Source organism: Misgurnus anguillicaudatus, chromosome 10, assembly GCF_027580225.2.
Source record: "Misgurnus anguillicaudatus chromosome 10, ASM2758022v2, whole genome shotgun sequence".
NCBI classification, from domain to species: domain Eukaryota; kingdom Metazoa; phylum Chordata; class Actinopteri; order Cypriniformes; family Cobitidae; genus Misgurnus; species Misgurnus anguillicaudatus.
In genome coordinates this window covers 4,417,436-4,443,572 of record NC_073346.2, presented here as the reverse complement: position 1 = coordinate 4,443,572, position 26,137 = coordinate 4,417,436, and the positions used below count along the sequence as shown (strand labels likewise).

At 37.4% G+C, this 26,137-nt stretch overlaps 1 protein-coding gene across 2 annotated transcripts; it reads left to right on the top strand.

Moving 5' to 3' along the window:
- The first annotated feature begins 218 nt into the window (after nt 1-218).
- cyb5r4 (cytochrome b5 reductase 4) lies at nt 219-26,137 on the top strand. Of its 2 annotated transcripts, none has more exons than XM_055210955.2 (16): nt 219-620; nt 2,784-2,937; nt 6,533-6,633; nt 6,728-6,812; nt 6,965-6,991; nt 7,073-7,145; nt 7,379-7,436; nt 7,762-7,855; nt 8,450-8,482; nt 17,445-17,567; nt 18,197-18,337; nt 18,424-18,573; nt 21,863-22,013; nt 22,704-22,790; nt 25,287-25,448; nt 25,559-26,137. In XM_055210955.2, exons 1-16 carry the CDS (start codon nt 543-545, stop codon nt 25,611-25,613), a joined length of 1,572 nt encoding a protein of 523 aa, XP_055066930.2. In that variant the 5' UTR covers nt 219-542; the 3' UTR covers nt 25,614-26,137. The 2 variants fall into 2 exon arrangements, with proteins under 2 accessions (XP_055066930.2, XP_055066929.2); XM_055210954.2 differs by having other exon boundaries at nt 6,956-6,991.

Genomic DNA, 26,137 nt, shown 5'->3' with positions numbered 1-26,137 from the left:
ATGGTTCATAAAGTCAAGACAATAATGTTGTTTTCTGTGTGTTAGAACTTTTCTCAAACAAACATATAATTACATTCATTTATTTAAAAAAAAAATTTGATAAATGAATTCCAGAACTTAAAACGTATTCACTTTCTCACTGAGTTCCATTAATTATGTCTGAATGGATCTGGTATGAAGGTTCTGGTTTAGTTGGACTTTTATTGTGAAATCCGTGAGGAGGAAGCAGTCCTTCCCTGCTGATGTCATCGTTTCGCGCATGTCGGGTCTGATATTTAAGAAGCGGCATAATTTTTTAGTGTTCATATTTTTCGATCTATGTGTATACTATATTTAGGATTTCACATGTGTAGCTGAACTGCATGCTGTTGTCCTGATGCCTGACACCTGTCAAAATGAGCACGTCACATCTTATTAAATGTGTCACAATCATGACACTTCCTGATAAGTGAAGATCTTTGGCTTCATCTAACGTTAACTTGACTGATTTTCAAGTTAAATTATCTAGTGTATTTGGGCAAGGTTGTTTTAAAGGATCAGAGATGTTGAATGTGCCGCAGTCTTTCCCTTCAGCAGAGTCCCAGCAGAGAGTGACAGCCAGCGGACAGTCCAGGAGCAAGGTTTGATTAAATACATCCTTAACACGAGTCATTTGTCATTGGCCATGACAGCGAACGATGTTGACATGTTCAGGTGATTTTATGCGAAATTAGGAAAAGGAAAGTGTTTTATATCTACTGCGTTGTCTGATTGTTATAAAACTTCAGCTGAATGTTTGGCCATGGAGTATGATATAGTTGATGTTGCTATTTTTAGTCACGGCCATAGCGCCACCAACTGGGCGTAGAGTGTGTTAACTTATTTACAACAGACTTTAAAGGTGCCAAAGAATTGATACAGTATGTAGGTATATGACGACAAAATTTTCAAAAACCGTAAAGTTCAAAATTTAGCATACATTCCCTTTTACAAAGATACTTGGATCGTAGAAATCCGCTGAGGATTGAGAAAGTTATGATATTTTTAATATTAGAAATTGGAGGAAAAAGTTATATATGGATGCCAATGGTCAATTTCGTGTGACTGAAAATGCTGCTTATTAACATGTTTTTGCTTGTAACGTTCTCATTTTATCAGATATTTGCATGAAATGTTAACAGAAGGTAGAATTTTGTTAGTTCTTTCAAATGAAATCATGGACATTTACTGTTTTAGTTGGAATTAGTTTGTCATATTCAGACTCAGACCCATGGTTTTTAGAACGATGCCTGTAGTTCTGACACCACAAACGTGACTACCAATTTTCCGCAATTTATTAAAATACCTTCTCCTCCATAGATTTCGATGAATTTTTGTCAATTCCAATTTAGTGCCCCGAGTCTAGCAGAAGCACACCGACCGGTTCAAGTGACACAAATTTTCAAACAGTTGCTGTAAAATAAAAACACCTCAGGACTGGAAGCTCAAAATATCAAAAGCTTCTGGTGGTTCTTCTTCACGTATTTATTGTAGTATTTAGTAAAAAAAACTACAACCATATAGCATTAACTAGCATATAGTGCTAACTCAGCAGCAGTCACAACTTCATCTTTTGGTAGAGAGTAGTTTTTATTTTATTTTATTACATTATTACGGTTGTATAGTCCAAAAGAGGAAACTACACATTAAATAGGTTTATACCACGGTTCTGTTGAATGCTTGCATCTGAGTTGAGAAATGTTTCACGGGTATGCATTATTTTTTTGATAAACGCACACCTGACCTGTCAAATGTCTTAAAATATCCACCAGAAAAAATGTCTAAGCAATGTCTGTGGTAACATATATATTATAATTCAACGGCCCATCATCAATTATTCCTTATATATACACGAAAGTTTAAAAGTTTAAGATTACTTGTTTATATTCATATTTTTTAAATAACAGTAAACTCATTAACACTATCAAATATATGACATATATTACACAAAATATTACAGTCAGTTTTTAATACTTCTTGAGTTTCAGGCGTGCAAACCCTGAAAACAAGACACAAAAAGTACTTTGGTAAAATCAACAGACTTTAGGCTACTAATAGACCATTTTGATTAGTGGATTATTCAGTAGGTATCCATGTATGACATTTAATTCATCATTTTAGTTAGGGGTGCATGATAAATGCCGATATACACTAATAATACATGGCCGATAACTATTCTGAATCGCGCAGCCGATATTATTCACAACTATTTCATGTACTACAGTTTTTGATCAGTTAATCCTTATCGATCTGAAATCACAGTTAGTTTAAGTCGTTTATAACATGCATTTAAAAAAGGACTCGTCACTCGTCAAACATAATCATTAAACATATTCTTTATTATCATGAAAATTCCTGAAAAGGTTTGAAGAACAGCAATATAAATATATCCTTAAGCCATTTCCTGGAGCTGCGAGTCATAGCTTCTGCACGAGTGCGCCCTCTGCTTTTTGCATTTCAACGTAATTCATTGAGAAGCATGGCAAGCATCATCGGCCAATATATCGGTGCACCCCTAATTGTAGTATTTATTTTTCAGAAAAAGAAACATCAGAATCTAAACTTTGAGCAGGGAAAGTTTCAAGAATTTGGTTGATTTGACACAGAATCAGACAGATTATATTATGCATTTAATAACAAAAGCTTTCCTAGCTTTTTTTGCATATTTGATGGATCTATGTTATTTTCGAATGCTACAGTACATGTAAATGTATCTGTAAATATTTGCACTGTAGCATAAATTAATGCTATGTATATATATGTAGGTGGCACTAAAGCCAGGCCACAGTCTCTTGGACTGGATCCGACTGACCAAAAGTGGACGTGATTTGACTGGACTGAAGGGTCGACTGGTTGAGGTCACAGATGATGAGTTGAAGAAACACAACAGCAGGAATGACTGTTGGACATGCATTAGAGGTGCTGTAGTCAATTACCAACACACTGCTAGTCTTCACTATCTACTTTATCTACTACTGATTATTTTATTACTTATTTTATTCATGGCATGCTAATATACTTCATCGCTTGAAAATATGTTTTGTGATAAATTTAATATAATGTTAACATTAGGAATGCTTCAATCAATCGGCCGCAGAACGGTATCTGCCGATATAACGGCATTAAATTACTCAATCGATAATCGCTAAATTTGCCAATCTCTTGAACCAATCTTTCTGTTAACTTTTGCCATCATAGGGCTCCTGAATGCGGCTGCAATTAGAGACCATTTTTACACAGTGCGAACATTTATATAACCCTTCGCTCATGTGCGACATTCAGATTTGGATTTCTCTCTTTGCCTTTACAGAGATATGTGTATTTTCTATGAGGACTAGGGGTGGAACGGTACACAGAAGTCCCGGTTCGGTTCGTACCTCGGTTCAGGCGCCACGGTTTGATTCACTTTCGGTACAATGGAGGGAAAAGCAAAACAAAAAGGAAGAAGGCATTTTTTTAGTACTTAAGCTAATCTTAAAAACATAGGTGTCCTTATCAGTGTTATTTTGAGATGTCATGAATATGAACTGAAATGCATTTAACATACTATCTCGTATTTCAAAAATGTATACCACTTTAAGTAATCTTGTACTCATCTTTCATACAAATATGGGTTCAATTGTATTACAAGTGTTACCTAAATACATTTTAAAATTACATTTTGGCCTTATTTCATATTAAATGTACTAAAGAACAAAAAAAGCTCTTAGGATGAATTAATAGGTGTGTACGACTTCACGAGGCGCTGCAAGAAACGACAAGTTAATGACCTCAGAGTAACGCGAGAGCGATTTGAAATCAGCCTCCTCCGCAAGATTTCTCGCGGTACTCTGACGCTGATGGCGCTGCATAAAGTTGAGCACGCTTAAAAAACTGAAAGCAGCTGAACTCGACAGAACTGCCCTGCGTATGCCTGTTGTATATAGCAGGACAGTTTATCTCCTACTTCTCAGCGTGAGAAATACAAAGTGTGGCGTTTGAACTGACTGAAATGCGTGTTTGTCAAGGTGAATGCGTGAGACTTGAGAGCCCTGATTAGATGTATTTCCACTCACATACCTAACAATTGCTAAACAACGCCGATGCAAAGTCCTCGTCTTTTCCACCACTCTCTCGCTTGTACTATTGTAACTGACTGGAAAACTGAAGTTTTGCCAAACTTGCGATGGCTGGCGGAGCGTCTAACTCTTGTGGAACACCACTTGCCATCCTCGTTATCTCTGCTCACTAACTGACTGGACCGGCGTCGACGTGACAAAAAACTGCAGAGTGCCAGAATGTAGACGGGCTCTGATAGAGCGCATACATAGGCGGAGCTCGGGTGCATCGGCGCCAATCAGAGCTTCAGAGCTAAAGCGGGGCAACAGATTAGCTGTCCATAAAGAACCCGCGTATCTAACAGTAGTTCCGCATTACATTAATTATTTTGCACGCAAGTTTTTTTATTTTTATACCGTGTATTCTCCGTTTAAATTCATGCACCGAACCGTGACCCCCGTACCGTACCGATTCGGTTCGAAACGAATACATGTATTGTTCCACCCCTAATGAGGACGCGCTCCGGTCCTAACAGCGCGATGCGTCTTCACATTCCCATCAAACAGCGTATACACCTATCTGTCGCGGACAATTGCATCCTCATGCCGAACGTTTATTATTTGGATGTGTTATGAGCCTTTAAACTTCCATTTTCCTCACAGCTGCTCTCTTTTGCGTACATCCGACGCGCACACACAGCAGCCTGTCATCAGTGCACGTGAACAGAACGATTTCTCTCATGGCTTAAAGCTGCAGTAACCTAATTCATCTCTCAATAAAATCACTCTCTGCTCTTCACTAAAGAACTGTTGTACTTCATACGAATGCATGTATAATTTAATTCATACAGTAAAGACTGTGAAGTGTTTTATTTTCATTACTTTTAACAGACATAAGCCTTTTTAAATGCATATAAATTTCTCTTTGCAGAAGAAATATTTGTTGTGCTTATTTATTTGATTCTCTGTTAACACAATGATATACCCAATTACTGCTTAAGTAATATACCAAAGGCAACATCTGTGGCTTGAAAAATTGGTATCGTCATCGGACGATCACAAAGACAACAAATCGGTGATCTGTATCAGCCTGCAAAAATCCTGATTGGAGCATCCCTAGTTAATATTTAAGGCCATAGAATAGGGCTGCATGATAAATTGCATGCAATTGTCATTTGCATCTCGTCTGTAAACCTGGTTACTTGATTAGTAGTAAATCGCCATCACAAAGCCGTAGTTCACTGACCATCGGGGCAATTTCGCATTCATTATTGAAGATGAGTCGATAATGTACGATAATGCCCAGCTTGTCAGTGAACTATGGCTTTGTGTAGTAAATGCCACTTCAGAACCTACCTGCACTTGACAGGACACATACACAGTCTCAGCAAGTATTCATATGAACACAGTTGGTTATGTTTTTAGGTGAAAAAAAGTTGAGAAAGAAATCAAATGTGTAACATTTATTTATTTGATTTGTTCTTATTTTATTACTGACTGTTTACTTTTCTTTAGTAATGCTTGAATTGTATTACTTAGGCTAGTAGCTTTACAGTGTACTTAAAAGGGACTTATATGTGCTTTCTTTAAGTAACAAATGAAAAGTAACATTTTATTTGCCCCATTCCTTTTTGCCGAAAAATGAACTGAACTGAGACTCGTAAAATATCATAATGACATTAAATGTGATCCGAACCTTGACTTTTGTCATCTGATATTACCTGTGGTATTCTGTGGTACAGTACCACAAGAATATTACGGGGATATTACATACTGCCTTTTTGCCGTCAAAGTTTCCATTTCAATCTTTTTTTTATTCTTACTTGCTCATTATTTTGTCATGGACAAGCAGAAGTTGCATGTCAACAAAGTATAACAAACACTAAAAAAAGTAACTGTGGATCCAAAAACTCAAATGTCAAGGTAAATGCTAGTTTTCCTTTTGACAAAAGTATATTGTAGGTTGATAATGTGAGATGTTCTATAGAACGTTACAAAATTACAACAAACGCTCGAATCCAATTGCATTTTTTTAGAGCTGTCAAAATTTGACATGCACGTTGATAACACGTTAACGTAAATAAATTTTAACGACACTAATTTTGCGATTAACACAACATGCAATTTCTATTTGACCCTTTTGGCCTAGAACTTTTTGGATAAATTAAGATGCAGCCTTAGACAGTAAGTAGTCATCAAACATCTAAAATTATCTTTATTTGTATGTTTTCTGAGATGTAGCGTCCTAAATACTTAACTAATACACAAAGAATGCGCATCCATCCACTTTCACGTCTGCCATTTTTGTTTCGGTTTTAAAACATGCAGGAATTGGAAATAAAGCACAGGACTTGCTTGATATTTAAATAAAAACATGATAACATAATAATAATAATATTTTTTTTTTGACATTTTTCTTGTTTTGGAACCAAACTCTTCATATATTGATACTGTTACTGTATGTATGTTTTCTGCAGGTATGGTGTATAACATCAGTGCCTACATGGATTTTCATCCTGGTGGAGAGGCGGAGTTAATGAGGGCTGCTGGGATTGATAGCACTGACCTTTTTGACCAGGTACATGGTACATCTGTTAGAAGAGCATTAGCGCAAAACATATTTTCATCACAAGTAGTTCATATCAGGATTGATGCTGAATGTGATTTGTCAGGTGCACAGGTGGGTGAATTATGAGTCCATGCTGAAGGAATGTCTGGTGGGGAGGATGGCATCAAATCCCATTCCTGTTATTCAAGGTCCTGTCAACTTTTTTGCATTGATCCTGAGCTGATTATTCCTTTGTTTTAAATTTTCTTTTCGTTTGCGACCATCAAATTCATAAAAAACAATGTTTTATAAAACTGTGTTTTTGTTATTATGTTATTTTTTGATTTTATAGAGAAGACAGAGAAGATGGAGAGCACTAATTTGAACGGTACAACATCAAATTAAAACTGTATTAATTATAAACCATGATGTGATTTTTGAAGTGATTTAGTTATTTAATTACTATCAGGTCTATCTATTCCTCAACCCACGACACTCGAGCCCTTAGCTGCTCCTCTACCAACCAAAGATCATCGTCCTCGGTATGATTTGAATTTAAATAATTTATTCATTATTTATATTATAATTATAAATAGTATAAATAATTGTGTTGACTACACTATTGATTATTACAGGTCTGTGTGTAGTCTAATAGGAAATAATCTAGATAGTATTGATAATATTATGGGTTTGATCTCTAATATATGTGGCCTGTGAGCTTTACAGTAATAAAAACTGCAGTAGTAACTTATATTTGTTTGTTTGTCATAATTAGGTATGATTGGTTCCAGACAGATGACACTCTAAACATTATTGTTTACACCAAGCGAAAGGTTTGTGTCTACTCTGTAAAAAATGAATCGGCTGTCTGCATATGAAGTTTGTGTGGTTTTTACATTCAAAAACATAATAATCAATAATAATCAGTAATTCTGGGCTTAGTGTTATATTTCAGGTTCTGAAATATAACACCTGCAGGATATTCATTTAAGTACGATGACTTCTTATATAACAAAAATCAAGTTAAAATGGGACATTACTCAGTAAATTGCGTACATAGTCCAGAACAGACTTTTTACAGTGTACTCGTTTTTATAAACTACAGTAGTTTATGAAAGTAAACTGATACAAAAAGTATTTTGTTTTCTGCTCTATCAGATTCCCAGTTGTGGCTGTGCAGTTGTGGATCTTCAGGATGATACTCTTCGAGTGGAGATGCTCTTAGGGAAAATGTCATACCTGCTCCACTGGCGTAAGTCCAAATCTCTGATCTATATAAATGACTGGGTTATGCATAGAATGCTAAAGTAACAACGGGAGGTGAAGCCACTGATCTACGGCCATATTGGTATGGCCAACCAGCAGAGGGCGTCATAGACTTGCATTCAAAATCATGATCTAAATTCACCCGGTTTACAGCATATCAGTCACACAATATTAGTTTTCAGGACGTCTGTTTGTTATGTTTCATTCAGGGAGGGTAAGAGTTTTATCGAAATCATTAAGGTGAGTGTATCTGCTGCATTCTGTTGTAATGACACAGGTGTAAATGCATGGAAATAAAGCTTAATTACTTTTTAAGGGCGTTTGCTTTAATAATGTACAGGAAGTCTTGTATGTATAAAAACAGAGACTGGTAACGTACTGTTTTATCATTAAGATCCGATAACATCCTATTAATATAATAGATTTTTCGGGCATAACAATATGGCGGAGCGGTGACTTCAATATTGTGACGTCATGTCCAATCCAGCCATTTTTATAGATCAGTGGTCTATAACACAGAGATGAACATTCATATTGTTTTGTGTTCAATATAAACAAAGTTAATTTTGTTTTAATTTAGGCTTGTTCAGTGAAGTTCAAGAATGTGTTGACGGTAAGTATGCTATATTACTCATCCTTTCTATTTGCTTTATTGTTGGCCAACTTCACGCTTTAATTTTTCAGATCACAAAAGTAATTTAAATATTACAAGTAAACACAACATGCCGTTTTTAAATGAAGGTTTTTATTATGAAGGGAAACAAATCCACATGGCCCTGTGTGAAAAATAAATTGCCCCCTAAACCTACTAACTGGTAAAGTAACTAACTGGTTTAACTGGTAAACCTAATAACTTAGCAGCAATCACTGCAATCAAGCATTTGTGATAACTTGCAATAAGGCTGTTAAGGAGTTTTGGCCCACTCATTAGAATTGTTTTAATTCAGCCACACTGGAATGTTTTTGAGCATAAACCGCCTTTTTAAAGTCATGCCACAGCATCTCAATAGGATTGAGGTCAGGACTTGGACTAGGCCACTACAGTCTTCATTTTGTTTTTGCTCAGCCATTCAGAAGTGGACTTGCTGATGTCTGGCATCTGAGGTCACAAACAGATGGCCGGACATAGTCCTTCAGGATTTTTTGGTAGATAGCTAAAATCATTGATCCATTTATCACAAGTCTTCCAGGCCCTAAAGCAAACAAAACAACAACAGACTTTGACACCACCACCATCATATTTACTGTTGGCATGATGTAGGGCTGCACGATAAATCGCGCGCGAATGTCACACTGGGGGTATCAAGCAGGGAAATACAGCATTCATAATCGCAGGCGATTTATCCATGATTATGAATGTGATATTTCCCTGCTTTTCAGTGAACTACGGCTCTAAATGTCACTCCATCGGAAAGCAGCTGATGGCGATTTTATTATTAATCAAGGAACCGGATTTACTGATGAGGTGCGCATGATGGGGGTGGCACGGTTCACAAAACCCTCGGTTCGGTTCGCATCACGGTTTTAAGGCCACATTTTTTGGTTCTGTACGGTTCTTGTTATTTTTTCTTTAAATTTTTAACACTCCCAAAATGTATTATCTTATTAGTGTATTAATTATCCATAATTTAGGATACAGTATTAAAAAAGTTATATCATGTAATCATGCACAAACATGCTTTTCATTTATTTGGCAAAAAGAGAGAATGTGTATTGCCATCTACATGAACTTACTGTATGTGCCTTTTTCGCACACAAAGATAACTTGCATTTATCAAACTGCCAACTTCAGTGTAGCTCTAAGACATGGGTCTTCAACCCGGGGGCCGAGGCCCCCAGGAGGTTCGCCAAATGTGTTTGACCACAAGCTATTTTTTGCTAAAAACGTAAAATATTTGTACAAAAAACGTTACAAGTCCCCTTTAAGTTGTGCACGTGCGTGGCCGCGAAGGCGCACGTTCAGTTTAGGAAGTGGACCAAAATAAAATATCTGAAGATTATAAATGTACACACAGGAAGCAGCAGTAGCGACAGAAAAGGCATCATAAAACAGGTAAATCTTATAGGCATGTGTGTCTTTCTTTCAGAAAGTTATTTTAGAATCAGTGCGACATTGTCTCATCTAAGTTATATTTCTGAACTTGGACGGCTGTTTCAAGCGGTTCAGATTTAAAGCGCTATGACAGGCAACAGGCAAATGACACCACACCGCGTCTGCATTATAAACTTTGACAAAACTATCGCTCGCATTTAAAAATGTATGAACACGCACCGTGATGGTGCTTTGTGCAAGATTCATAGTCAGGTTGAAATCCGCCTCTCAAAAAGTTGCCCCAAAGAGATGGGCGCGGACGCACGTTTTCCCCTGAGTCTGATATGAAGCTATGCAGAAAATAAACCTGCGTTAATCAAACCTCTGAATTATAAAGTAGCACAACCTCTATCCCCACCAGAATAGAGTCTTTGTGCCATGCATGTACAACAACAGCATAATAGTGCCAATGTACTGTCTTAATATAGTATGGCTGTGTGACAATATGGTTTGTTTCTATTTATAAAACAGTTTCAGTCCTTGATTCTGATTGGTCAATAGTTGTACTTTACTCCACCTGCGTTGTGCCTAATACGAAAAGGCAGCCTCTCGTACCTTACTGATTACTTAAATATCAGTTTTACACATTTAGTATCAGGGGGTCCCTGCTCCATGCCTCTCTCATCTAAGGGGTCCCCGACCCAAAAAACGTTGAAGACCCCTGCTCTAAGATTTATCACTGAGAGGCTGCTTAAATACTGCAGAGAGTAATAATGTGTTTTCACCGATCGGTTCGAAAGTGGATGAGAGAGAGACAGAACGTTTACACCTGGTATTTAAATCCGTCTCTTTTGTCCATTTTTGACCACTTCTGTCCTGATTACTTTGAGGGGCAATTGATGAAATAAGATCGCGCAACTTTCACACGCTAGCAAACTTCGGGCATACTTCCTTTTCTCTCCCACTTGCCATTTCTAAACGTAACATGACCTGCAGCACTCACTCCCCACACCAGTCACCTCTTCTTTCGCACGAAAGGGAAACACGCTATCTGAGGTCACATACAGGGCACGAGGCTACATTGCGCATGCCATGAACCGTCGAACTGTGCGACGCACACATGCTCCGAACCGAGACAAGCAAACCGAACCGTTCTGTTTTTTTCCGTGAACCGTGCCACCCCTAGTATGATGTTCTTTTTCTGAAATGCCGTATTACACACCTTCCAACTTTTGTCTCGTCAGTCCACAAAGTATTTTCCGAAAAGTCTTGGGGATCATCAAGATGTTTTCTGGCAAAACTGAGACAAGCCTTTATGTTCTTTTTTGCTCAGCAGCCTTTTTCTTCTTGAACCTCTGCCATGCAGGCCATTTTTGCCTGGTCTATTTCTTATGGTAGAGTCATGAACACTGACCTTAACTTAGGCAAGTGAGGCTTGCATTTCTTCGGATGTTGTTGTGCGGTCTTTTGTGACCTGTTGGTTGAGTCGTCGCTGCACTCTTGGGGTAACTTGGTCAGCTGGCCACTCCTGGGAAGGTTCACCACTGTTTCATGTTTTCGCCATTTGTGGATAATGGCTCTCACTGTGGTTCGCTGGAGTCCCAAAGCTTTAGAAATGGCATTTAAATTTTTTCCAGCCTGATAGATCTCAATTACTTTCTTTCTCATTTGTTCCTTATCTCAACATGATGTGTAGATTTTCAGGATCTTTTGGTCTACCTCACTTTGTCAGGCAGGTCGGTTTTAAGTGATTTCTTGATTGTGTGGCAGTAATCAGGCCTGGGTATGGCTAGAGAAACAGAACTCAGTTGTTATAAACCACAGTTATGCAGGGACGGACTGGGGCTAAAAAACAGCCCTGGACTTTTTCCCAAATAGGCCCGTCATCCGGCCATTTGCCCCTAGCCGTGCGCAACAGACACAAGGATGTCCTGGCTAGGTTATTTAATATTTTGTCAATGTCATACACTTTGATGTATAATAAGGCTGTGAAATAATGAAAATGGCTAGCCCCTTTTAATTTTGTCTGTAAAGCTTTCACAAACAACCAACAGGTCTTTGCATTTTCACAATACTAAACACAAATATAAAAGACAAGGAAAAACTGCACACTGATGGAGGAAAGTGCAAGCTAGGATTTTTTTGGTTAAACTAATATTTTAGCCCCCTTTCTTGTATATTAGCATGTTTAGAGTGGTAGCAATGCATGACTGATATTTTCTTGTTTAATTCAATACCTTTATTGTAGCAGAAAATGTGAGCTCACTACAACCTCTCATATATAATAAAGTCAATGAAAGAAATTAAAACCAATGCAATACGATGAATGTCCACCCACAGACTGTTTTAAATGGGGTTGGATAAATACTTTTTGCTTTGGTGTGTGTGTGTGTGTGTGTGTGTGTGTTTGTGATTTTGGTTAGATGACAGTTGTAGGTTACAGTTTGACAAGAGTTTACAGTTTGACAAAAGCACAATGTTTTGACTTATTGCGACTGTACACAACACTCTGCAGTTTGAATGATGTCCCATATGAACAAAATGACGGAGTGTAGCCTATGTATTGCTTTTACATTTTTACTGTTCAATCATGCCTGCGCCTCTCTCTCTCTCTCTCTCACCTCACACACATGCAAGCGCACACACAGTCACAGCACGTCTCTCTCTTACAGTAGTTGCGCATTACGTTAATTTTCACGTGATTTGTATTTATTTTTATATCATGTACATTATATTATAATGTCACGTGTCCTGCTACTACTGGCACTTACATGACCTCTTGCTGGTGTGAAGTTAACTCTGTCTGTCCCTCATCATGACCAGGCTGTGGATGCTCAGGCTCACGAATTCCAGGAATCCGTGGACCAATCACGGCCAGCAGGCCGACTCTTCTTTCTCGTTTTTTTTTACACGTAGCAGCATATAAGTGATTGTATTAGTGCCCCTGCTGTTGGCTATTCATATTGCGTTATTAGACTGTTTGCCGATGGCCGGGCGACGGCCCTCCGTTAAACGGCCGTTCTGGACGTTCTGGACGTTCTGCACAGATTGCCAATTTGTCCCTGCAGTTATGTTTTAACAGGGGGCACAAGCACTTTTTCACACAGTGCCATGTGGGTTTAGATTTTGTTTTCCCTTCATAATAAAAACCTTCATTGCGGAGCTGCATGTTGTGTTTATTTGTGTTATCTTTGATTAATATTTGCATTTTTTTTCATTATCTGAAACATTAAAGTGTGACGGCACATGCAAAAAAATCAGGAAAGGGGCCAACACTTTTTCACACTACTGTGTATTAAAGTCACCATGAAACAGAAGAAGCGATTGTCTTCTTTTCTCTATCTGGCATGTATCCATGTGCAACGGCTTCTGAAATGAGACAAAATGTAGGGCGGGACTCGATTTTGTCTATTGAGAGGGGATTGGATTGTTGAAAGTTGGGCCATGTTGCTAATTGCTAATGCTAATTGCTGTGATCTTTTCCCGGGCAGAAACAAGTCTCCGATAGCCAAGTCCTTGTGACAGGAACTGAAGAGAGATTGTTTTAATGTGAGGAGGAGGTTGATGTTTTTAATTAAAGATTATGGGCACATGATTACAAAAAATAATGAAGTGCACAAATAAGTCATTTACAACATAACAATATTTCATAAAAATATTATGTTTTTAATTTCAATTTCATGGTGACTTTAAATGAGTGCATTTATACTGCTAGTATCACATAGCTTGGATATACAGTATGAGTACACCCTCCTCTAAAACCAAACCAATTTAGCCAAACCAAACAAAAATCCCAATAAAATGCAGCTAAAATGACTGTAAATGGTTGAAAATAATCCATTGCTCAATCCATTGAATTACTCTGAGAATTAATTAAAAAAAAAAAATAGTCAGGAGACTTAAAATAAGTTTTTTACTTAAATATTTATTTATTGGAGCGAATAAGAATCACTTAAACATTTCTGGACAGTAGCAATGGTCGATTGACTCGAATCGCATCAAAGATAATAGATACAAGATTGAGCACTGCTAAAACTATGAATAGGGTACAATGCAACGCTCAATAGTGCAATTTAAGCTTAAGAAACAAAAGCTATGATGCAGTTGATGTCAGATTTAATTACTGGTCAAAAATATGTTGTCTTCCTCCTTCAAGTAGATATGACTTTAGTCTTGCATGCCTGAAAAAAACTGCACAAAGGTTTTGCAAAAATTTCTGCATACTGGCACGACTTCCCTAAAGAAACTCTTGATGTCATGCAGGATGAAGCAAAGAAAACTTGTTGAGATGGTGAAATAAAAGTATAACCACCAGACTCTATATTAATTAAATAAGTGCATTATAAAATCACTATTATAAAACATTTAGAAAGGATGAACAAGCATGCTTAAATGTTAGGAGTACTGTCATAATCTTTGAACTAGTGCTAGGAAAAAACAGGAAAAATGGCTCAGAGTTATCAAAACTGCCTGTTTTCACCTCACACAGTAAAGGTGGTCGCACACCGGACGAGAAGCGCAGCGTCGCGCTGTAATTGTAAAAACAGAAAACATTATTTTCTATGAATGTATGCACATGGCGGCGGCTGTCAGCTATGACTCTTTACCCTGACCAAATCTCTGTCGCGCCACTCACATAGTTTAACATTAAAGGAGCGGTGAATCAAATACTCAATTTTAACTTGATAATTTGTTATACAAGTGGTCATCATACTTAAATGAACATCCTGCAAGTTTCAGAACTGAAAACGTCCGTGCTACTGAAATATAACCAAGCCAGTAGTACAGCCGAGTGAGGAATTCTGAGAAATATGACATCAGAGTACAATTGAAGCACCTCCCCAAAGCCAAATACAACGACCACTTTTGTAGCCCCACCCACAGCTTCCCATTACACATGTGACGTGGGGGCCAGGGGCAAAGCTAACAATGTCTCAACAATCAGTAAACATGTCTTTAAAGATTGCCAAATGTAACCAAAATTACTTTTAAATACATTTTTCCTGAGGGACTTTTTTGACGCGATGATCTGTCATGATAGAGTAACCATGGAAACGGAGTCTTTGGTTGTGGAAGAACTGCGTGGGAACAACACAGAAGCTGTATTAATTTGGAGGCTCGGAACATAACATTAGGAATGCGTGGTTAAAGTTTGTTTTTGAAGAAGTTTCAGCTCGCGTGGGGAGTGTTTGTTTACTTTGTGTACTGCGGATTCATTTGTAAAGAAGCAAGTCGATGCTGGATTTGCAGAGAGATTGTGATTAAAAGCACCACTAATATTGGATCTGACAAAAATGGCACAGCAGTATACACAGTAAGTAAAACATTTTACTTTATTTAAGATAACGTTACTGTGTTTCACTATTGCTTTGTAAGATGTCCTGTTATAACATCACAAAAAAAGGCAATGCCGGTAGATCGCACATAAGTTAACTGTGTATCCTTATGCTGCTCCATGCCTCCAAGAGTAGTTGTGACACACGTAAGTCTTTTTGAGTTGCTGTGCCTTTCTTCTCAAATGTGTTTTTATAAATCTTATGCCTGCCCACTTTAGCTCAGTCGTGTAAACTTCCGAAATTTACCAGAATGCAATCGCATCGCATTCTTGCAGGCAGTGATACACGCGCCCAGGGTTTTTGCCCGTGCGCGAGCGAACGAACGAACGAGGGAGAGAGCGCAGCAGCGTTGTGCTGATTTATATGCTGCTTCTAATACTATTGTCATTTTCTTTTTAGTTGGTTTCACTAAACTGTATCTCCGCTATTTTAAACAGTACTTGACATGTACTCCAGGATTTTTTTTTAACTCCTCAAAAAAATAGAGTAATGGTGACAGCCCTAAATCCAATGTAGAGATATATGCAGTATAGTCCACGCATTTAATGTGTTTTTAGCATGTAGAACTTGTCGGCTAAAAGTCTGGACACCACTGTCTTAGAGTAATTGTGAAACTCAGTCTTTTTGAGTTGCTGTGCTTTTCTTCTCAAATGTGTTTTTATAAATCTTATGCCTGCCCGCTGCAGCTTAGTCGTGTAAACTTCCGAAATGTACCAAAATGCAATCGCATTCTTGCCTTCATGCAGCTGATGCACGCGCCCGGTGTCTGTGTTTGTGTGTGTGCGCGCGAGCGAACGGGGGAGAGAGAGAGAGAGAGAGAGAGAGAGAGAGAGCTGCAGCATTGTGCTGATTTATATGCTTCTGATACTATTGTCATTTTCTTTCTAGTTTGTTTTACTAAACCGTATCTCCGCTTTTTTAAACAGTCCTCGACATGAACTCTAGGATTTTTTTAACTGCTCAAAAAAATAGAGTAATGGTGACAGCCCTAAATCTAATGTAGAGATATATGCAGTATAGTCCATGCATTTAAAGTGTTTTTTAGCATGTAGATCTTGTGGGCTTTATCATTTTAAAAGTAGATCACCACACAAAAAAGTCTGGACACCCCTGCTGCTGTATGCAATGAGAGTGAGGGCCGGGTGATACGAGGGGGAGTTCGGGACAAATTGTTCAACACAACCAATTTGATCACCCACTTAAAAAATAAGCATCCCGAAGCTTACAAAGAATAAGCTTACATATTAATCAGCTCATTTATGACATTTTGCACATGGGTAAAGGTGCCCAATCAGTCATTTCTGGAAATAAATTACAAAAGTAAAATATCGGTATCGGCAAGGGTCATATCGGTTATCGGTATCGGCCAAAATTTTCACATAGGTGCCTCACTAGGCTCAAACATATGTGTTCGGCTGCTATTTTTAAACATTATTGTTTTTAAAACATTTCCCCACATCTTCAATGCGGCCTGCCCCTTCAAACGAACCATTTAGCCACTAATCCATGTTACAAAATAGCCTATTACTTATTGCGTGTGATGTTTTTGAATGTAAAAACCATGCGAACATCATAAGTAGACCTCAGACAACAGTATAAAACAATAAAATCGATAAATTCATGGCCCCTTTGAATAACATGATGTTTGTCCCGGATCGTTGGCGATTGGCATTGGCTGCTAGCGTATATTTTGCATTTTCAAGAAGACGCTGTCTGACTAAGCTTGCGCTATTTAATGTGTACTTCCGGTGTACGATACCTCCGAGTTGTCCTAGACGCAACGCGACGCTTCTCATCCGGTGTGCAACCCACTTATAACTCTCTTCAGAGAAGTGAGACGCTGCTATTGCCAAAACATTGAATCAGAAACCAAAGTCAATCTTTTTTGTATCTGATGGCATTCAAAAATACATGGTCTCATAAAAGGAAGAAGGTGCACAATACTTCATTTTTGTAATGAATGGTGTTTCATTTACTTATTGTGCAGATATTGATGACATATAATTCTATGGAGTATAAAGTTTGTTGATTAAATTTCAGTTAGTAATTCTCCATGAATTGTGCAATGGTTTAAAAACAGAAACACATTTTCTGGAAGGGTGCACTCAATTATGGAATGATAACATTATGATTTGAAATGCTTCATATTAATTCTTTTTTATTTTCTTCATTTTGTTTATTTCTATAACATTCTCCTGCGGTCTCAGTCCAGACAGCCCACTCTGTTGGTAAAGTTCAAGTGTGTCTGCGCAAATCGGTTAAAGTCAAGTGGGCACAAGTCGGGCAGCCACTAGAACATCATGATTCATTTATTCAGTGCAAAGATCGTGGTAAGTTACAAACCAGTGAATCAATAGCCTCTTTCACACACTCATTTCGGTAATTACCATAAATTTACCAGAATGACTTGACCAGTAAATACAAATTTGCTGTTCACACACACAGCATTACGACTTTTTACCAGTAAGATATTATTCACAAATCACAAAAAAATTGCAAGTAGCTTTTGGACAAAAAAACTGAAGAGCACCAATTATGCCCTATTTTGTGTTAGTTTACCAGGAGGCACACACTTAAGCTTCTAATATGTAAACAATGGTATCAGTCCAACACTATGAGTGATATTCACTTAAATTCACCGGGAAGAGTCCCGTCTATAGCATTCTTATCCAGTCTTGTTGAGCTTAGCAAGCACAATGGAGGACAGCAAGTGTGTATTAAAGATGTACTGTGTGTGTAAACCTTACTGCATGTTAGAGTGCCAGACTCAGGATCAGGGTTACACAATTTGCACAGAATGTTCTGTAATCCTGTTATATATTTCATATAAAATGTCAGATGTGACTATTCAGTCATGAAATAAGAGTTGTAATGATGTTATAATGCAGTACCATTTGAACAAGGCAAAAATATTATAAAAGATTTAATTAAAGTACTTAATAACATTTATTCGATACAGGGCTGTTCTACAGGAAATGTGTGTTGGTTTCAAAAACTGAAGTGACGCACAATACCCAGGTCTTTTGTTTCCAGCTTCCCAGTGTGTCATGCGTACAGGTTCCTGTGGGAAGACATATCTACCTCAAAACCTCTGTTCAAGGTAACATCATACAGATCACAAACAGAAAAAGAACAAAATGGATTTTGAGTTTTCAGCAGGCTGGTTTTTGTGTGTTTGTTGAGCAGGTACAGATGTTGTGAAACCCTACACACCAGTGGACCAGACTCTTATGTCACCTATACAGTCCAGTGCAGAAAATGGCTCATATATACATCTCATGATAAAGGTCTATCCTGATGGGGTGTTATCACCACACATCACCAACCTTCCCACTGGTAAGTAACAGTTCACAATAGGACTGGTGTTTGATAGGGACAGCCACACAAATCTAGTGCTGCACAACATTCACCGAGCATCATGCTTTGTGTTGTTAATCTGTGAGAGTAATAAAAAACATGGGGTTATGTATTAATAAGGAGCTGGACTTAAAAATGAACACGGAAAAGAGTTTAGTTGTCACAGACATATTGCATGTATCAGTTAGTTAAATGGCTTTTACGATTTATAATATTTTATACAATTTGTTGCATTTTCTATATGATTTTCATGCCTTGCAAAATGAAGTGTTTGGTCTCTGTTATCTAATATCAGAAATGAACAGCTAATGAAGATACATATTTAAATAAACATATATTAATTACTCATATAAGTTGCAAATTCTGAGTTTTAAAATGTGACTTAGTTAAACGGATGATAGTTCACTAAAGTTTTTTTTTAAATAGTGGCTATTAAAGCAAATAATTAGTTTTTCTGGTGACGCGTTCTTGACCTCCTGACGTAGTTGTCAAGCGACGAGCAGACTAGGAGTTCTACGACACTATTGAACTCGTAGTCTTCTCGGTAATGTGCCAATAGGGAAAACAAATTGTTGAATAAAGTCGTTATTTTTGTTTTCTTTGCATACAAACATTTTCTCAACCCTTCATATTCTGATTAAACCACTTATAGCACATGGACTGTTTTGTCGATGTCTTTCTTTTTTGGGCTTGAATAGTGACTATTGATTAGGGGTCCACAGGACAAAATTTTTATTTTGAATTAAACAGTTCCTTTAATGTTATCTAGCTGGTTAACATAGATGAGGTTTTCACAAAATTGCTAGAGTTTAAGGGCCAGATATAGATGGTTTCAGCAGTAACAACATAAACACGCGGCTTTCGTGGTCATCACGTAACTTCCGGTAAACTCTGCAAAGAATAAATAACAACAAAGTCCTTTTAAAGTAGTTTATTTATATAACAAACTAAATAAACAACATGTAGATTAAATAGGAACCCAAAACATTAGTTATTTTTGATGAGGTATTTGTTCAAGAGTTCAGTTTCAGCAACTAGTCAGACCATTAAACAAACAGAAACGGGAAGTTAAGTTCGGACCAGACGCTTATCGCGTCACCGCACGTGCGCCCGATGAAACGGTCTATAATAACGAGGCAGATTAGCGTGGGAGCGCAATTCCAAAAATGCACGGACGAGAGTGGAAATTTCAGCCGGTGATTTATTGATAAGGCGGACATTAAAGAACACAGATGCAACATCTCATTTCCATAACGACCAACGCATCTACCAAGAACAGCGCAAATTACCATGGATGTAACAGAATCAAGCTGTCACTGCACAATAATACCTTGGTATAAAGTCCACAGTACGATTTGTATTGCTGTATTTAAAAAAATGAAAATTTGGAGTGCCAATAGTGTTTATTAAACAATGATTGAACATTACGCTTGCCATGTTTCCACCACCAAGTATCGCATCAAAAACAAGTGATGGAAATGCAAAATTTAGATTAAAAATCCCTTAATTCGCAAAAAAGTTATTTACACTCGCTTGATGTGGTTTTTGACTTATGCGAAAAAAAATGTATGCGAATAATGGGAGTTGGAAACACATTGCAATTAATTCTTAAGAAGCGACCAGTAAACCAACAAGACTGACCATCGAGTTGTATCAGCTGATGTTGTCTTTACCATATATGGGTCTCAACGTCGTCTTAATGCCCTTGCTGCTATTGCCTGCATCAAAAAAGCTGCATTTTTTTTCTGTGCACAGCATTCCGTTTGGCAATTATAAGCCGCATTGCTACCAAACTTTGCATTGTTTGTGCATTGCTGCACTTGTCGCATCTTGACTAAATGCAGTCATGTGTCCATTTTCCAAGTGTGCTCTGTTTTTATTTGCTGTTGGTTATTAGGTTACTAATACCACCGTCATTTGCTTGATGGAAACGCACCTAATTTGCATTTGTATGAATTTTGAAAAGATTCGCTTCACGTTTGGATGGAAACCCAGCTAATAAAGTACAAATTAACCATGTCATATCCAGTCCTCTTTTCTTTATTCTCTAATCATATATGTTGCTTAAACTTACATGTATGAGGTATAGCATGAGATGCGTCAAATGACCTAAAATAAAATAATTGCATCAACTGGACTTTGACCAAGATAACATCTTGTATTTTTTCATACATTTTGTATGCTACTACCTTTTGTATCTCGTAGATTAGGTATCATTTAAAAGTGCAAAAAAACAGTTAAGTCACTTTGAAACAGGATCTTGTGTAGTGTAGTGTGTAGTATTTTCAGATCTCAAAACAAGGAAAAAATAATCAGATCCTGTAATAAAATAAAAAATTTCAGTTTAGTTTGTCAACTTGTCAAACAAAATGAAATTGCTTACAATCAGACAGGTTTTGAGGATTATGGGCCCTATTTTAGCTATCTAAGGGCATTGTCTAAAGTTCACGGCACAAGTGCACTTAAGGCATGTTCAAATTTACTTTTGCTAGTTTAACGACGGGACAAATAGTCTGTGAGCCTGGCACGCAGTCTAAAAGGGTTGTTCCTATTATCTTAATGGGTAATGGGTGTGTTTTGGGCGTAACGTGCAGTAAACCAATGAGAGTCTCATCTCTCATCCTCTTTAAAAGCCAGTTGCGCTAGGATAGGAATCCCCTATTTGTAAGCGGAAAAACGATAAGCAGATGAAGACCACCAGTTTAAGATTGATGTTAAAATTATTACTTGTGAAGTTTTTTATTTAATTAAAAGTTTTTTGTAATACGAGCTTTAGTTCTCTTTAAAAGTCGTTTTCAGTCATGATGTAATGAGTAAAATCAGCAGGGTTTTAATTGCTGATAAAGTATGGATACATGATCACTGTAGTCCCATAAAGTAATTTTACCAGTTGAATTTAAAAATATGCAAAAAATAAAGGTTTTCCCTCTGAAATACTTTATTTTTAACAAACCGGAGATAAAGAATTTACAAACGTTGTGAGAGGTGCAACATTTCAGGGCCTGGAAGAGCGATGTGAATGTTTTAAGGCAGCATATTACTCAAAAATGGTTCTCATCTAACCATATCCAGAAGTACAAAGTCGTCATATACAATAAATCTGTGGGGTGTCATTTACCTGCAGGTACTGTTTATAGTTAAATTACAAATTACATTATTAATAATAATATAATAGTATATTGCATCCTGTGTATATTCCATAGTGTCTTAGGAAGTGGTTTAATTTTTTTGCATTCAGTCTCTCCTATGTTTTGCTGGTGTGTTCCAGGAGCCACTTTATTAATAGGTGGTCCTGAGGGCTCCTTTACTCCGCGTATACTGCGCGAGGTTACTCACTTGTACCTGTTAGCAGCTGGCACAGGATTCACACCCATGGCTCGTCTCATACGCCTGGCCCTCCAGGACTTCAACTTAATCAAGTGTGTACTACATCAAATCTACATAAAAAATAAACACTAACAACAGTAATTCTTACATTGCTTTCATTGGTTGATTTTATCACATGATGCCTTTCAGTGAAGAGATTGCCAATAGTTTGTTAGTTTAGCTGTTGAGCTGCACATATTATATTTTCTGCACATAAGTCATTTACAGCTATGAACATACCAACTGAATGTAATATGTGTGTGTGTGTGTTACAACTTTGTAGCTTAAAGGTATATTATTTTGTGTCTGTAAATGTATGATGTGTTTAAATAACATTCAGTGATTGGTGCTATCTTTCTGTATTATTTCAGTTTTATAATGGTAAAAAGCCTTGAACTTTACTCCAGCCTCTGACTTTCTCTTGAAGCTTGTTAGCTAGCTGTCGATTTGTGTAGTCACACACACTGAGGACAGAATAGGCGGTATTATTGTAACTGGCCTTGCTACCTACCTAAACTTTTCTAGTTTAATAAAAGCACTGGGGACCCAGTTATATCACTTTAACATGGAAGAAGTCAGATTTTCATGCTATGACCCCTTTAAGTATCTTCAAAGTAATAACTCTATAACCTAATCGCCCTTTCATATGATGGTGACCTTATTATGACTATTTTCCATATGTTGTATAAGGGGTAAAAATGATTTATAGTCAGTCCATTACACTATTTATGTTGTTTCTTTAGAAAAACCAAGCTAATGTTCTTCAACCGTCAGGAGAGTGACATACTTTGGCGTTCTCAGCTGGATGAACTTTGTACAAAAGAGAAAAGGTAAAAAGCTAATTACTAAGTACACTATTTTTCATACTCGTCACTTTTATACACTTTTTGCTTTTGCATTTTTTATCGATACTGGTGTTTGTTCTTAAATGTCTTCACACATAAAGGCCTTATACACACACGGCAAACTTTCAGGATTGACAACTGCATTTAAAAGGGAATTAATTATTTAAACCTTGGGTCGGCATGCACATAAGTTTGGCATCGGGCCAAAAAAGTTAGTAATAAACAGTTCTCCTTCATTTGTTCTCCTTATAAGCATCTTCATGTAAATGTATTTATTGGTATTTCAGTTGCATCTATTTCATCCGTGATAAAATAGGCGAACGCAATTTCTGCCTCTGCTGACGTTTGTGGACTGCGAGATTGGTGAAGGGCCTGACTAAAGTAATATTACAGCATTATGTTTTTAAATTTTAACTAAACTACCGTGCTTGTACTACTTTCCCTGTGATTTCCTGCACCGCACATACAGATGAGAGACCTGTCATGTCCATGATCCACGTTTAAATACGTCAACAATTAGTTGTTCAGTTTGGTTCTGTACACACTGCAAAAAAAAAATTTGGAAGTGGGGTTGACACTTACCTGTACTTTGCAGGGGTTATTTCAGTACAAGAGTGCCGCCAGGGCATGGGCGTCGGAACCATTATACGTGGGTGGGACAGGACCCACCCACTATTTAAGACCAATGATACCCACCCACCTTTTCTCTAATTTAGCGCATTTGCCTGTTCACGTATCAAAGTGCTGTTAGTCAAAATCCATTCCACTAGAGCAGGGGTTCCCAACCTTTGCTTTTTTACACCGCAGACCAGTTTCAGCTTTAAAAATAAATTTGTGGAAGGGGGTGTCGCTGAGTTGCTGTTCAAACAAAGTGCTGAAAAACCTATATGTATAACGTTTTAAATGGAAGTATCGAACAAACAGCCATGCATTAGGAAAATTAACAACTGCTTTATTTATAGTATATTTTCTATAGACGTGTAAAACCATATTATGGCAGATTGTTTCACTGTTTCACCAGTTTGCCTGACCATTTAGTCTTAATAATTAACGGTAAACAAACTTAGCTTGCTGTTCTTAAAGGCAGCTCGAACATTAGGTCGGACTCGAGCCCCAAGTTCAAGACACAGAAGAAAAAAGGAGGAGATGAGGAGGAGAGATGCCAGAAGAATTGCGGCTGTGCACGGAGACTCCCGTTTACCATATGCTTTTAATGATAATAATTGACACAGCACTAAATGTGGTTCCTTTCAAACCTACGTTAAACGTGTAGGCTACTCGTTAAAATATTATTACTGCAGTAAAATCGTTTATTTTGATTATGGTGCCACGATCGCTGGATAATTTTTTTACAAAAGCCTGCAATTACTTTTCATTTGCGATATCACAGAGTTGAACGTCTTCACGCATTTACATGATTTGCGAGGTACATTTGCAAATGATTCATAAAGTCATACCTCTGCAATTTTTTGATCGATTGTGTTTTAGAAGTAGCCTACACATGCTCAAACTCTTATGACAGCATTGTTTCCCGACGGATACCATTAAATAAATTGATCTCATTTCCAGAATCTCACATTTAGATTTCTCTAAGAGAAAGTGAGATTGGGTATAACAAATAAAAAAGGTTTACCTTCATTCGTTTTTCTTACCCTTTATTTCCTCAAAATAAAAAATAAACATTGTAGCCTACTGTCAGCAGAGTAGAGAAAAAAATGTTACAGAGAAAAATAAATGGAATATGACATCTGTCATTATTTGCAAAATATTTAAAGGGCTATTACCAGAATTCCGACCGCAATACTGTCTTTTATTTAGGCTAATAAATGCAAATGTTCAGGCTAATTAAAATGAAACATGAAAATTGCATCTATTGCAGTAAATGTATTTTTTTGGGGGTGGGGGGTTTACGTGGGGACCCACCCACTTTTCATTTGCTTCCGACACCCATGCGCCAGGAGCATCAGTTTGTGTTGAAAAGTGGTGGGGACAAAAGATCAGATGAAAAAACATTACAGCAGGATGGGAAAAATATTGAATAAAGAAACATCAAAAATGGGCATAGCGTAGGCCAGTCAACAACACGAAAATACTCAGCATAAAACCCTCAACAATGTCGACTCAACGGCCCCTGAAACACCAGCTCAACCGAATAGTGCCAAAGCACCATAGTGTAGAAAACAGCAGCACGTTAAGTCAATGATTACAATGAAATTCATTATGTAAAAGAAAACACACAATAAGCATACAACGCAACATATGTGACCCTGGACCACAAAACCAGTCGTAAGTCGCATAGGCATCGCTTGATTTTTCAGAACATTTTAACCAAATGCTTTCAAAAAGTGGTGGGGACAAAATCAGCCATTTCAAAAAGTGGTGGGGACAGTGTAAATGACACCTATGAATGCCGCTACCACTCCTGTAAATTACTGAAGTGTGGTGTACAGAACTTGATTAAGCAGTAAGTGTGTGTGTTAGGTTTCAGGTCGAGTATGTTCTCTCAGAGCACATAGACTCATGGGAGGGCAGAAAAGGGCGGATAGATGCTCAAAATCTGCATGACTTCCTAGAAAGACCAGAAAACTCCAAGTGTTTAGTGTGTGTCTGCGGCCCCACTGGATTCACAGAGCTTGCAGTGCAGTGAGTGTTTTAGTAGTCTTACACAAGCCAAAAGTTACTATATTGTTCATTTCATAATGTTAATATACTTTTTCATTTATTGCTTTTTCTCCCTGTACATCCTCTTTTAGGCTGATCAGAAACTTAGGTTTCAGTGAAGAGGAGATTCACGCTTTTCTGGGCTAACCGGAACATGTTACATGAATTTCTTACATTCACGGACAGACTATCTCTATGCATAAAATGCACTTTGTCAGCCAAAACAAATGTTATCATGAAACGGCAATTATACATCCTTTTTTGGAAACAATGAAGAGTGTGTACTCATAGACTCTGAAAAGATGCAGAAACAGCTCCTTGGACCAACAGAAAAACTTGACGTTTTTGTTGAATGCTTTTTGCCCACTGGCTTTATATTATTTAAGAATCAGCCAATAAAATGCATAATGTTGACACAGAAAGTCAGCTGTAATGTCCTATGTCACTGTCAAGACTGTCATGCAATGTTTAGTACCTTAGCTAATTATTTTTAGGGTTAGTGGAATGCAAAAAGACACTATGGTTATTTATGTGCACACTTGCAGCTGATATTTGGAAAGGTAGTACATCAGGATGCAATACATATGTGACTTTTCTGTAAGCATTAGAATTGAATCTGTTTCAAAATGTTAATCTGATTATCAAATAAAAAAACTTTATCTCTTATCTCA